General features: G+C 42.9%; 1 protein-coding gene across 2 annotated transcripts in view; it reads left to right on the top strand.

Moving 5' to 3' along the window:
* Window positions 1-12,922, top strand: part of LOC133550808 (parafibromin) — a 56,128-nt gene that overhangs the window by 14,691 nt on the left and 28,515 nt on the right. The window contains exons 7-8 of one of the 2 annotated variants that reach the window (XM_061896859.1): window positions 6,527-6,740; window positions 12,758-12,856. In XM_061896859.1, coding sequence (XP_061752843.1) covers window positions 6,527-6,740; window positions 12,758-12,856 — 313 coding nt within the window. The remainder of the gene's footprint in view (window positions 1-6,526; window positions 6,741-12,757; window positions 12,857-12,922) is intronic. The other variant, XM_061896860.1, reaches the window with a different exon arrangement.

The following is a 12,922-nucleotide window of genomic DNA, read 5'->3' as shown; positions in this document are numbered from 1 at the left end:
AATTGACCACTAAATGGTAACACCCCAATACGTTCTTGAACTTGTTTAAGTCGGGTCATGTGACCGCCTGGCTCTGTTTGATTGGTCCAACGTCACCAGTGACTGCATTTGATTGGTGAAACGCAGGCTTGAAGCTCCGTCATAAACCAAAACAAACATTAATAGATCGATTAAAAAAAAGTAGCGAGTAGCGAGCTGAATGTAGATAAATGGAACGGAGTAAAAGTAGCGTTTCTTCTCTATAAATATACTCAAGTAAAAGTATGTTGCATAAAAACTACTCGTAGAAGTACAATTTATCCCAAAAGTTACTCAAGTAAATGTAACGGAGTAAATGTAGCGCGTTACTACCCACCTCTGCAGCTGAAGGGTTTTGAAGCATGTGCTCAGTAACTAGCATAAAAGAAAGGAAAAGACAAAGAGCTGAAAACTTGAACATTTAAAAATAGTTTTGTGATGTTTAAAAGCAGCACACGGGTGTATTGACTATTGATTAGTTTTAGCACTGTAATAAAGTCAATGTATATAGAATTATATTGTTGATTCATTTTTCCCATGTTAGCTAGCTATTAGGTCAGGGGGGTCAAACATGCGGCCTGCGGGTGGGATCAGGTTTAATGCAGTTTCAGGCATGGCATTTTTGCATCTATAGTCGGAAATCCCTCTTTTTTTTAGCTCTGTAAAAATATAAAAAAGTATTTTCAGTTTTTATTTATTTTTTTTTCCCCCCACCTCCAATGTGTGTTGAAACGTTGATCCGTCTCTTTGCCATACCTGCCAACATCTACGCTTGTTGATAATCCGGTGATGAAAAGTAGGGTTTTCCATTAGAAATGATGAAGTTAAAAATGGAAGCTTGGCCCCAGACCCCCCGGCTTATTTTCACTCTTTTTTTCATGAAGTTCAGATCACATGCCCGGAGTTTGCCAAGTGTAAAAAAAAGAGCTGCATTTTTAAATGCAAGAAACTGCAGTTCTCAATGTGTCCACTGGATGTCGCAATAGTAATTCAAATAAAGGCCCTCCTTTAGTATACTATGGAAGAGTACACTAAATCAATCAATCAATCAATGTTTATTTATATAGCCCCAAATCACAAATGTCTCAAAGGACTGCACAAATCAGTACGACTACAACATCCTCGGAAGAACCCACAAAAGGGCAAGGAAAGCTCACACCCAGTGGGCAGGGAGAATTCACATCCAGTGGGACGCCAGTGACAATGCTGACTATGAGAAACCTTGGAGAGGACCTCAGATGTGGGCAACCCCCCCCCCCTTTAGGGGACCGAAAGCAATGGATGTCGAGCGGGTCTAACATGATAATGTGAAAGTTCAATCCATAGTGGCTCCAACACAGCCGCGAGAGTTCAGTCCAAAGCGGATCCAAGACAGCAGCGAGAGTCCCGTCCACAGGAGACCATCTCAAGCGGAGGCGGATCAGCAGTGTAGAGATGTCCCCAATCGATACAGGCGAGCGGTCCATCCTGGGTCTTGACTCTGGACAGCCAGTACTTCATCCATGGTCATCGGACCGGACCCCCTCCACAAGGGAGGGGGGGACATAGGAGAAAGAAAAGAAGCGGCAGATCAACTGGTCTAAAAAGGTCTATTTAAAGGCTAGAGTATACAGATGAGTTTTAAGGTGAGACTTAAATGCTTCTACTGAGGTAGCATCTCGAACTGTTACCGGGAGGGCATTCCAGAGTACTGGAGCCCGAACGGAAAACGCTCTATAGCCCGCAGACTTTTTTTGGGCTCTAGGAATCACTAATAAGCCGGAGTCTTTTGAACGCAGATTTCTTGCCGGGACATATGGTACAATACAATCGGCAAGATAGGATGGAGCTAGACCGTGTAGTATTTTATACGTAAGTAGTAAAACCTTAAAGTCACATCTTAAGTGCACAGGAAGCCAGTGCAGGTGAGCCAGTATAGGTATGTATATATGTATATAAAGGTATATACAGTATAGGTATATATGTACGTATATATGTATATAAAGGTATATACAGTACAGGCGTAATGTGATCAAACTTTCTTGTTCTTGTCAAAAGTCTAGCAACCGCATTTTGTACCAACTGTAATCTTTTAATGCTAGACATGGGGAGACCCGAAAATAATACGTTACAGTAATCGAGACGAGACGTAACAAACGCATGGATAATGATCTCAGCGTCTTTAGTGGACAAAATGGAGCGAATTTTAGCGATATTACGGAGATGAAAGAAGGCCGTTTTAGTAACGCTTTTAATGTGTGACTCAAAGGAGAGAGTTGGGTGGAAGATAATACCCAGATTTTTTACCGAGTCACCCTGTTTTATTATTTGGTTGTCAAATGTTAAAGTTGTATTATTAAATAGAGGTCGGTGTCTAGCAGGACCGATAATCAGCATTTCCGTTTTTTTGGCGTTAAGTTGCAAAAAGTTAGCGGACATCCATTGTTTAATTTCATTAAGACACGCTTCCAACTGACTACAATCCGGCGTGTTGGTCAGCTTTAGGGGCATGTAGAGTTGGGTGTCATCAGCATAGCAGTGAAAGCTAATACTGTATTTGCGTATGACGTCACCTAGCGGCAGCATGTAGATGCTGGAGAGTACAGGGCCAAGGACCGAACCCTGGGGAACTCCACACGTTACCTTAACATAGTCCGAGGTCACACTGTTATGGGAGACGCACTGCATCCTATCAGTAAGATAAGAGTTTAACCAAGACAGGGCTGAGTCTGACATACCAATTTGTGTCCCTGTAAAGCAGGGATGTGACTCCTCTCCCTCCACCCAACCTAAAATTACAATTGATAACCTAGCTTCAAGAGAGCCTGCAGATTGATAAATGATTGTCTTTTGTGCAATAGTGTCAGTCTTTGACCTTGTTCTTCTTCACACATTGCACAGTTTGTATTTGCCGATCAATGCCCAGAGTACTCTTGAATAGTTGCGACCTCCTTTTTGTTGACTTGGCACAGGATTCATATGTGGAAATGACAACTGAGGTCGTTGATGCATAGAAGAGTTTGTATTTCTGCTTTAGCATAGATGGGCTGAGATGAAGTCTAAGTTCATTGTGTTCTTCAGTTTTTTTCCCTCACAATTTTAAAGTGTTTTGTCAGGAGGATTAATTGTGACATGCGCATTTTCACAACGGGCTTGTTGTACTTTTTGGGTCGAAGTCAAGCAGACAAAACAATCTGAAGTTGTCGTAGTTGTATTTTTACAACTCCGGTGGTGGTGATAGATTTTCATCCAAGCGGCCATTGTGTGCCAGAGAAGCCTAGGTGCGCGCCAGGTCGAAGCCAAGAAAATGCCCTGTGCGGCAAAGAGAAGCGCAAACGGCCGTAAAAAAAGGCCCGTCAAAAGATACCGGTATGGCGGTATTGTCTCGAATATATACTTGCCCTCCTACAGATTCATCGAAAACATAATCGATAGATTCATCGATTCAAGAAAACGAAAAATAGGTGCAGTCCGAGTCCCTCCAAAAATAACGATGAACAATTGGAATTAAAATCCACATGTAAAGGTGTGTTCCATTTGGACTGGGAAGTGGGAATTTAAGAGCAATTTCTAGATGGTGGATTTGCATTCTCACCAGTTGGCTTCCAAGGTGGCTGCTCTGAATGCTGACCATAAGCTTCTATAACAGGGGTATTGATTGATTGATTGATTGATTGATACTTTTATTAGTAGATTGCACAGTACAGTACATATTCCGTACAATTGACCACTAAATGGTAACACCCGAATAAGTTTTTCAACTTGTTTAAGTCGGGGTCCACGTTAATCAATTCATGGTACAAATATATACTATCAACATAATACAGTCATCACACAAGTTAATCATCATAGTATGTACATTGAATTATTGACATTATTTACAATACGGGGGGTGGGATGAGGAGCTTTGGTTGATATCAGAACTTCGGTCATCAACAATTGCATCAACAGAGAAATGTGGACATTGAAACAGTGTAGGTCTTATTTAGTAGGATATGTACAGCCAGCAGAGAGCATAGTGAGTTCACATAGCATAAGAACAAGTATATACATTAGAAGTACATTTGAGTTGTTTATAATCCGGGGAGATGGGATGTGAATGGAGGAGGGTATTAGTAAAGGGTTGAAGTTGCCTGGAGGTGTTGTTTTAGAGCGGTTTTGAAGGAATATAGAGATGCACTTACTTTTATACCTGTTGGGAGTGCATTCAACATTGATGTGGCATAGAAAGAGAATGAGTTAAGATCTTTGTTAGATCAGAATCTGGGTTTAACGTGGTTTGTGGAGCTCCCCCTGGTGTTGTGGTTATGGCGGTCATTTACGTTAAGGAAGTAGTTTGACATGTACTTCGGTATCAAGGAGGTGTAGCGGATTTTATAGACTAGGCTCAGTGCAAGTTGTTTTACTCTGTCCTCCACCCTGAGCCAGCCCACTTTGGAGAAGTGGGTTGGATTGAGGTGTGATCTGGGGTGGAGGTCTAAAAGTAACCGGATTAGCTTATTCTGGGATGTTTGGAGTCTAGATTTGAGGGTTTTGGAGGTGCTGGGGTACCAGGAGGTGAACCTATGGCTCTTTTGATGACTGCATCTGGCTCTCAGATAAATCTTAGCTGACATTGCTTAACACGATAAGTAATGAATAATTCCGCTTGTAATCACAGTGTTAAAAATAATGTTCAAAATATAAAACATTCTCATGCATTTTAATCCATCCATCCGTTTTCTACTGCACCTGTTCAAGAAGTTGCATTAATGGTAAGAAGTATTTGATTTATTATTGGTTAGCTTCAGAATAACAGTGTTATTCTGAACCCACTGATTTGTGGGTTCTTACGAGGATGTTGTAGTCGTAATGATTTGTGCAGTCCTTTGAGACATTTGTGATTTGGGCCTATATAAATAAACATTGATTGATTGATTGATTGATTAAAAAGAATAAGAGACTTATCATAGTCTAAAAATGTTGGTATTTCTTAAAAATGCACACATTTAGTTCTATTCACTGTTAAAAAATATTATATGGCTCTCATGGAAATACAATTTAAAATATTCGGTTTCATGGCTCTCTCAGCCAAAAAGGTTCCCGACCCCTGTTCTATAATATGCATTATTAGCACTTCTCATGAGTTTTTTTTTGCTACTGTCGTGTAAACACCGTATTTTTTTCACGGCCAGCAATAGCATGGCTTTCCTCTTCATCCAGAAAGAGTGCATCTTCTCCAATGTATTACGACAAGGCGAGGCCAAGAATAGATTTTGGCCATCTTAGGTCTGGAACCCTCTCGAAGTGAGTCCGACTATATCCAGCCGGAATTTCTCGACTTCGCGCACTAGCTCAGGCTCTTTCCCCCCCAGTGACGTGACGTTCCACGTCCCAATAGCTAGCTTCTGTAGCCGAGGATCGGACCGCCAAGTGCCCTGCCTTCGGCTGCCGCCCAGCTCACATTGTACCCGACCTCTATGGCCCCTGCTATGGGTGGTGAGCCCATTGGAGGGGTGACCCACGTTGCCTCTTCGGGCTGTGCCCGGCCGGGCCGCATGGGAACAGGGCGCTCGCCATCGTGCCCCACCTCCGGGCCTGGCTCCAGAGGGGGGCCCCGGTGACCCGCGTCCGGGCGAGGGAAATCTGGGTCCATACTTTTTCTTCTTCATAGAGGTCTTCGAGCTGCTCTTTGTCTGATCCCTCACCTAGAACCTGTTTGCCTTGGGAGACCCTACCAGGGGGCTTTATGCCCCCGGACACAACATAGCTCCTAGGATCATTGGGACACCTATCCTCACCTATGGTCATGAGCTTTGGGTCATGACCGAAAGGATAAGATCGCGGGTACAAGCGGCCGAAATGAGTTTCCAGGTCTCTCCCTTAGAGATAGGGTGAGAAGCTCTGCCATCCGGGGGGAACTCCAAAGTAAAGCCGCTGCTCCTTCACTTCGAGAGGAGCCAGATGAGGTGGTTCGGGCATCTGGTCAGGATGCCACCCGAACGCCTCCCTAGGGAGGTGTTTAGGGCACGTCCAACCGGTAGGAGGCCACGGGGAAGACCCAGGACACGTTGGGAAGACTATGTCTCCCGGCTGGCCTGGGAACGCCTCGGGATCCCCCGGGAAGAGCTAGACGAAGTGGCTGGGGAGAGGGAAGTCTGGGTTTCCCTGCTTAGGCTGTTGCCCCCGCGACCCGACCTCGGATAAGCGGAAGATGATGGATGGATGGATAGGTCTGGAACACTTACAACTGGGCTGTGATGTCATTGCCTCCTAGGATTTCCGAGGTAAATGGAACGCACCATTATTCTATGTGACGGTCTGAGTAAACCTTTGGGTTGAAGGTATGAAAACAATGGAGAGTTTTGTGCAGATTCCAAGTCTTGAGTGAGAATCCTTTGTTTGAGAGAGTGGTTTAGACTAAGACCAACATCTGAACAGCATGTTTTTCGCCGTAGACTGACTTAAAAATGAGGTAATGTTATGCTCGATGGTTGGGCAGACATGGGTTCTATCAGCAATGCCAACGGTCCGCTTCCTGCCCCTGCAGATCTCTGTCCGAGGCCATGTCCGTGGAGAAGATCGCCGCCATCAAAGCCAAGATCATGGCCAAGAAACGCTCCACCATCAAAACCGACTTGGATGACGACATAACTGTGAAACAGAGAAGCTTTGTGGATGCAGAAGTGGACGTGACCAGAGACATTGTCAGCAGGGAGAGAGTATGGAGGACCAGGACAACCATTCTCCAGAGCACTGGGAAGGTTAGTCCACTACCTGATTGTACCTGTATTCCGGAGCCCACATAAGTCCTAGGGTTCAAGCTTAGTGACATAACTAGACTAACAGGAAAAGAGAAAGCCCTAATATGCCTGTAGATGGCAGGGTTTTTTCTACATTACACTTGGTAGCAAATCAACTTTTACCAGTGACGTCCAGAAAAATACATGTTGTACATGAAAGACAATATCTATTTGAATAATCTGACCCACTTGATATATTTAAACCAGGGGTGCCCATTACGTCGATCGCGATCGACTGGTCGATCTCGGAGGGTGTGTCAGTCGATCTCAAGCCAGGCATTAAAAAATAGACATAAAAATGAGCAATCATCAATCATACCAAGACTTCACTTTCGTCAGTTGTTTGACATTCTCGGCACCCGAGGATCTTGTGAGATGACGCTGGCTGCTGCGAGCTCATATTTAAGAAAAAAAATCACCAACAGGGCGGACGCAGAGAAACACATTTTATTTCTAGAGACTCCGTACCTACCGTCAAAACTCTAAAGACCGACTGCACAGTTCCTGTCTTCACCATAAAAGACCTGTTTCATCCTGCCTGCGCTAACAAAATAAGAGTCTCAGAAAGCTAGCGTGCACAAGCTAGCAAGCTCCGGAGTTTGATGCCAATGTATTTCTCCCCCGCCCTCGGCGACCGCTTTCTCACTTGCTTGCCCACCCGCACAGTCACTGACGTCACTCACCTGCTGCCAGACATTAAAGGGCCACACACACATATATGCTACTCTCATAACAAAGTCTTTAAAAACGACAAATGAGATGCCAAATCCAACCACTTTCATGTGGTATTGGACAGAAAGGAGGACTTTTTTTTTTCCTCCATTTGAAAATGCTGACGTTATCAGCACCACTGTCTGATTCCAATCAATGCAAGTCATCAGAATCAGGTAATACACCAACTTATATTCTTGTCTTCATGAAAGAAAGGAATCTATGTGTGTTAAACATGCTTGTATTATCATTAAACACCATTAACTTGTTAACAAAAATGTCTCTTTCATAAATAAATAGATATAAATTATAAATAGGGAATGAGGTAGATCTCCTCGACTTGGTCAATTGAAAATTAGTTCACCTGCAGAAAAAGTGTTAGCGCCCCTGATTTAAATACTTCGTATAATTACTTTTTATCGATAATGTTGTTATTCTGCCAACGCAAACCTTCTTAAGGGCTTCAGCACTCTCAAAACTGAACATATGTCAGAAATGTGTGTAGGTTTATCATCTCAGACCGTGTACTAGGTCTATTCAACAACATAATGAAGAGGGCTGCAATTTCAAGGGCCCAAGGACTCCGGGGCCGGACACGGAAAGGTTCCATTCCTTGAAGACTGACTTTATCGTATTTTTCGGATTATAAATCGCTCCGGCTGAAAATGAATAATAAAGAAGGAAAAAAACTGGAGTATAAGTCACATTTTTGTGGGAAATGTATCTGATGAAAGCCAAAGGCAAGAATAGACATTTGAAAGGGGTTTTAAAATAAATAAAGACTAGTGAACAACGGGCTGAATAAGTGTAGGTAATATGAGGCATAAATAAGCAACCTAACATATTATGGTAAGAGTCATTCAAATAACTATAACATATAGAACATGCTATACCTTTACCAAACTATCTCTCACTCCTAATCCATAAATCCCATGAAATCTTCTTCCTGGATGTGGCTTCTAAACAACTCTGCCAACTCCAAAGGTATGCGCCGCTTCCTCTTGTCCTTTTCTGCTGCATATTTCACTACGTCCAGCATGTAATCTGCACTACACGATTGCCATTTTTGCTCAGCCCTTTTCACTTTTTTCAAGTTACCGCCGACGTTGAAATGATCCATTTTAATAGCTACGGCAGTAGCATATAGCAGTTAGCATTCCATGACCCTCCCCCGCCGAATTCTTATTGGTTGACGTGTGTGTGACGATTGCCGACATTTTTTTCGTATCTTGCGCAAATGAGATAAATAATATTATTTCGTATTTTACGGTAATGTGTTAATAAGGGACGGCGTGGCGCAGTGGGAGAGTGGCCGTGCGCAACCCGAGGGTCCCTGGTTCAAATCCCACCTAGAACCAACCTCGTCACGTCCGTTGTGTCCTGAGCAAGACACTTCACCCTTGCTCCTGATGGTTGCTGGTTGGCGCCTTGCATGGCAGCTCCCTCCATCAGTGTGTGAATGGGTAAATGTGGAAGTAGTGTCAAAGCGCTTTGAGTACCTTGAAGGTAGAAAAGCGCTATACAAGTACAACCCATTTATCATTTAGTAATTTCACACATAAGTCGCTCCGGAGTATAAATCGCACCCCCGGCCAAACTATGAAAAAAACTGCGATTTATAATCCGAAAAATACGGTACTAAATTGCAAAGTAAACACTTCGGCTTTAACAATGCACTGTCAATAAATTCATTATTCTGCCCCCTCGCTACTCCTTTCCAGCGTGTGCAACCGCGCAGATAGTTAACAGCATGATGATCCTTCTTTCGAATTGTTTTCTTTCCCCAGATGTGTTTATTTACACATCACCTTTTATTTAGGTTTGCAAGACCGAACATACAAACGTAAACATCGATAAAGTAGAAGGTGAAGTGTGGATAGATTGACGGAATAAAGTACAGATGTTTAAACATGGGCTTCACGGTGGCAGAGGGGTTAGTGCCTCACAATACGAAGGTCCTGCAGTCCTGGGTTCAAATCCAGGCTCGGGATCTTTCTGTGTGGAGTTTGCATGTTCTCCCCGTGAATGCGTGGGTTCCCTCCGGGTACTCCGGCTTCCTCCTACCTCCAAAAACATGCACCTGGGGATAGGTTGATTGGCAACACTAAATTGGCCCTAGTGTGTGATTGTTGTCTGTCGATCTGTGTTGGCCTTGCGATGAGGTGGCGACTTGTCCAGGGTGTACCCCGCCTTCCGCCCAATTGTAGCTAAGATAGGCGCCAGCGACCCCTAAAAGGGAATAAGCGGTAGAAAATGGATGGATGGATGTTTAAACATATGGAAGTGAAACAGCCAACATGGTTGTGTGTTTAGCACAACATGTATTAAACCGGAGACAAAAAAAACAACACAACTTTGAACACAAAAGACATCACCAAGTCAGCAATTTCAATACAAAACAAAGAAAAAATATATTCATGCACAAGTTTGGTGATGTCCTTCATTTGAAAGGTCCCACAGGAAACAAGGACTTGAGCACTTGGACCGTTTATACTTGGTAAAAAAAGTCCCATTTTTGTCAGGGTTGAAGGAGTGTTCATTGTGACTCATGGTTGCCCCCTGTGGAGGGGTGGGGGTACTGCACACATGATCAACCCCAGTTTAAGTGGTTTCAGTGAATAGCTTGTCATAGTCTTTTAAGACCGTGTTTTTCAACCTTTTGTGAGCCAAGGCACATTTTTTTTTGTGTTGACAAAAACACAGAGGCACACTAACAACGGAAATCCTAAAAAAAAAAAAAAAAAAAGAAACTCAGTTGACCGTAAAAAGTGGTTGTTGGATATGACTTTGAAGAATAAGCAAGCATGCATGACTATAGCTCTTGTCTCAAAGTAGGTGTACTGTCACCACCTGTCACATCACACCCTGACTGACTTGCACTTTTTTGCTCTTTTCCTGTGCGTAGTCTTTCACTTCTTGTCTTGCGCTCCTATTTTGGTGGCTTTTTCTCTTTTTTCTGCATTTTTCCGTTGCAGTTTCATGGGTTCTTTTTGAGCGATGCTACTTTGTTTTAGCAATCAAGAATATTTCACTTGTTTTTGTCCTTCTTTGTGGGGGACATTGTCGATTGTCACGTCATGTTCAGATGTACATTGTCTTTGCTGCACCGTAAGTCTTTGCTGTATTCCAGCATTCTGTTTTTGTTTACTTTGTTGCCAGTTCAGTTTTAGTTTGGTTCTGCATAGCCTTCCCTAAGCTTTAATGCCTTTTCTTAGAGGCAGGCACTCAGCTTTTGTTTATTTTTGGTGTAAGCATGAGAAATCTTTCTTACCTGCAGCCTGCCTACCGCTGTTTCCGACATCCACAAAGCAATTAGCTACCTGCTGCCACCTACTGACAAGGAAGGGTATTACACGGTTCCTCTGCTGAGCTCTAGACAGCACCGACACTCAACAACAACACATCATTTGAGATTATAATTACTGGTGTGCAAAAAAATAGTTTCAACCCAAATGTGGGTTGAAAAACACTGCTTTAGGACAGACATTTTAGTTTTCAGCTCCCATTTTTAGGGGTATTTGGGCCAGCCTAATTGTGTGTGTGTGATTAAATTTTGATGTAGACTTTGGTCTTTAGAATGGTTTACAAACCCCGTTCCCATATGAGTTGGGAAATGGTGTTAGATGTAAATATAAACAGAATACAATGATTTGCAAATCCTTTTCAAGCCATATTCAGTTGAATATGCTACAAAGACAACATATTTGATGTTCAAACTCATAAACCTTTTTTTTTTGCAAATAATCATTAACTTTAGAATTTGATGCCAGCAACATGTGACAAAGAAGTTAGGAAAGGTGGCAATAAATACTGATAAAGTTGAGGAATGCTCATCAAACACTTATTTGGAACATCCCACCAGTGTGCAGGCTAATTGGGAACAGGTGGGTGCCATGATTGGGTATAAAAACAGCTTCCCAAAAACTTCGCAGTCTTTCACAAGAAAGGATGGGGCGAGGTACACCCCTTTGTCCACAACTGCGTGAGCAAATTGTCAAACAGTTTAAGAACAACCTTTCTCAAAGTGCAATTGCAAGAAATTTAGGGATTTGAACATCTACGCTCCATAATATCATCAAAAGGTTCAGAGAATCTGGAGAAATCACTCCACGTAAGCGGCATGGCCGGAAACCAACATTGAATGACCGTGACCTTCCATCCTTCAGACGGCACTGTATCAAAAACCGACATCAATATCTAAAAGATATCACCACATGGGCTCAGGAACACTTCAGAAAAACACTGTCACTAAATACAGTTGGTCGCTACATCTGCAAGTGCAAGTTAAAACTCTACTATACAAAGCCAAAGCCATTTATCAACAACATCCAGAAACGCCGTTGGCTTCCCCGGCGCCCGAGATCATCTAAGATGGACTGATGCAAAGTGGGAAAGTGTTCTGTGGTCTGATGAGTCCACATTTCAAATTGTTTTGGGAAAAATTCCACATGGTGTCATCCGGACCAAAGGGGAAGCGAACCATCCAGACTTTTATCGACGTAAAGTGTAAAAGCCAGCGTGTGTGATGGTATGGGGGTGCATTAGTGCCCAAGGCATGGGTAACTTACACATCTGTGAAGGCACCATTAATGCTGAAAGGTCCATACAGGTTTTGGAACAACATATGCTGCTATCTAAGCGCCGTCTTTTTCATGGACGCCCCTGCTTATTTCAGCAAGACAATGCAAAGCCACATTCAGCACGTGTTACAACAGCGTGGCTTCGTAAAAAAAAGAGTGTGGGTACTTTCCTGGCCCGCCTGCAGTCCAGACCTGTCTCCCATGGAAAATGTGTGGCGCATTATGAAGCGTAAAATACGACAGCAGAGACCCCGGACTGTTGAATGACTGAAGCTCAACATAAAACAAGAATAGGAAAGAATTCCACTTTCACAGCTTCAATAATTAGTTTCCTCAGTTCCCAAACGTTTATTGAGTGTTGTTAAAAGAAAAGGTGATGTAACACAGTGGTGAACATGCCCTTTCCCAACTACTTTGTCACGTGTTGCAGCCATGAAATTCTAAGTTAATGATTATTTGCAAAAGAAAATAAAGTTTATGAGTTTGGACATCAAATATGTTGTATTTGTAGCATATTCAACTGAATATGGGTTGAAAAGGATTTGCAAACCATTTTATTCTGTTTTTATTTACAGTACATCTAACACAATTTCCCAACTCATATGGAAACGGGGTTTGTACATGAAGAGGGTTTTTATTGAGCTGCTGACCGAATCATAATGACACTTTCGCCCCCATGCCTTGCAGAACTTCTCCAAAAACATCTTTGCCATTCTTCAGTCGGTGAAAGCCAGGGAGGAAGGCCGTGCTCCGGAACAAAGACCAGCACAGAATGCTTCTCAGGTGGTAAGACCGTTCTCTGCTTGACGCAAGATGTGGCGTCCATTAAAGTCAATAAAAGTAGTTGTTTGA

This window comes from Nerophis ophidion, linkage group LG04, assembly GCF_033978795.1.
Source record: "Nerophis ophidion isolate RoL-2023_Sa linkage group LG04, RoL_Noph_v1.0, whole genome shotgun sequence".
In the NCBI taxonomy this organism is placed as follows: Eukaryota; Metazoa; Chordata; class Actinopteri; order Syngnathiformes; family Syngnathidae; genus Nerophis; species Nerophis ophidion.
The sequence above is the reverse complement of the archived record's forward strand: the minus strand, read 5'-3'. Positions and strand labels throughout refer to the sequence as shown.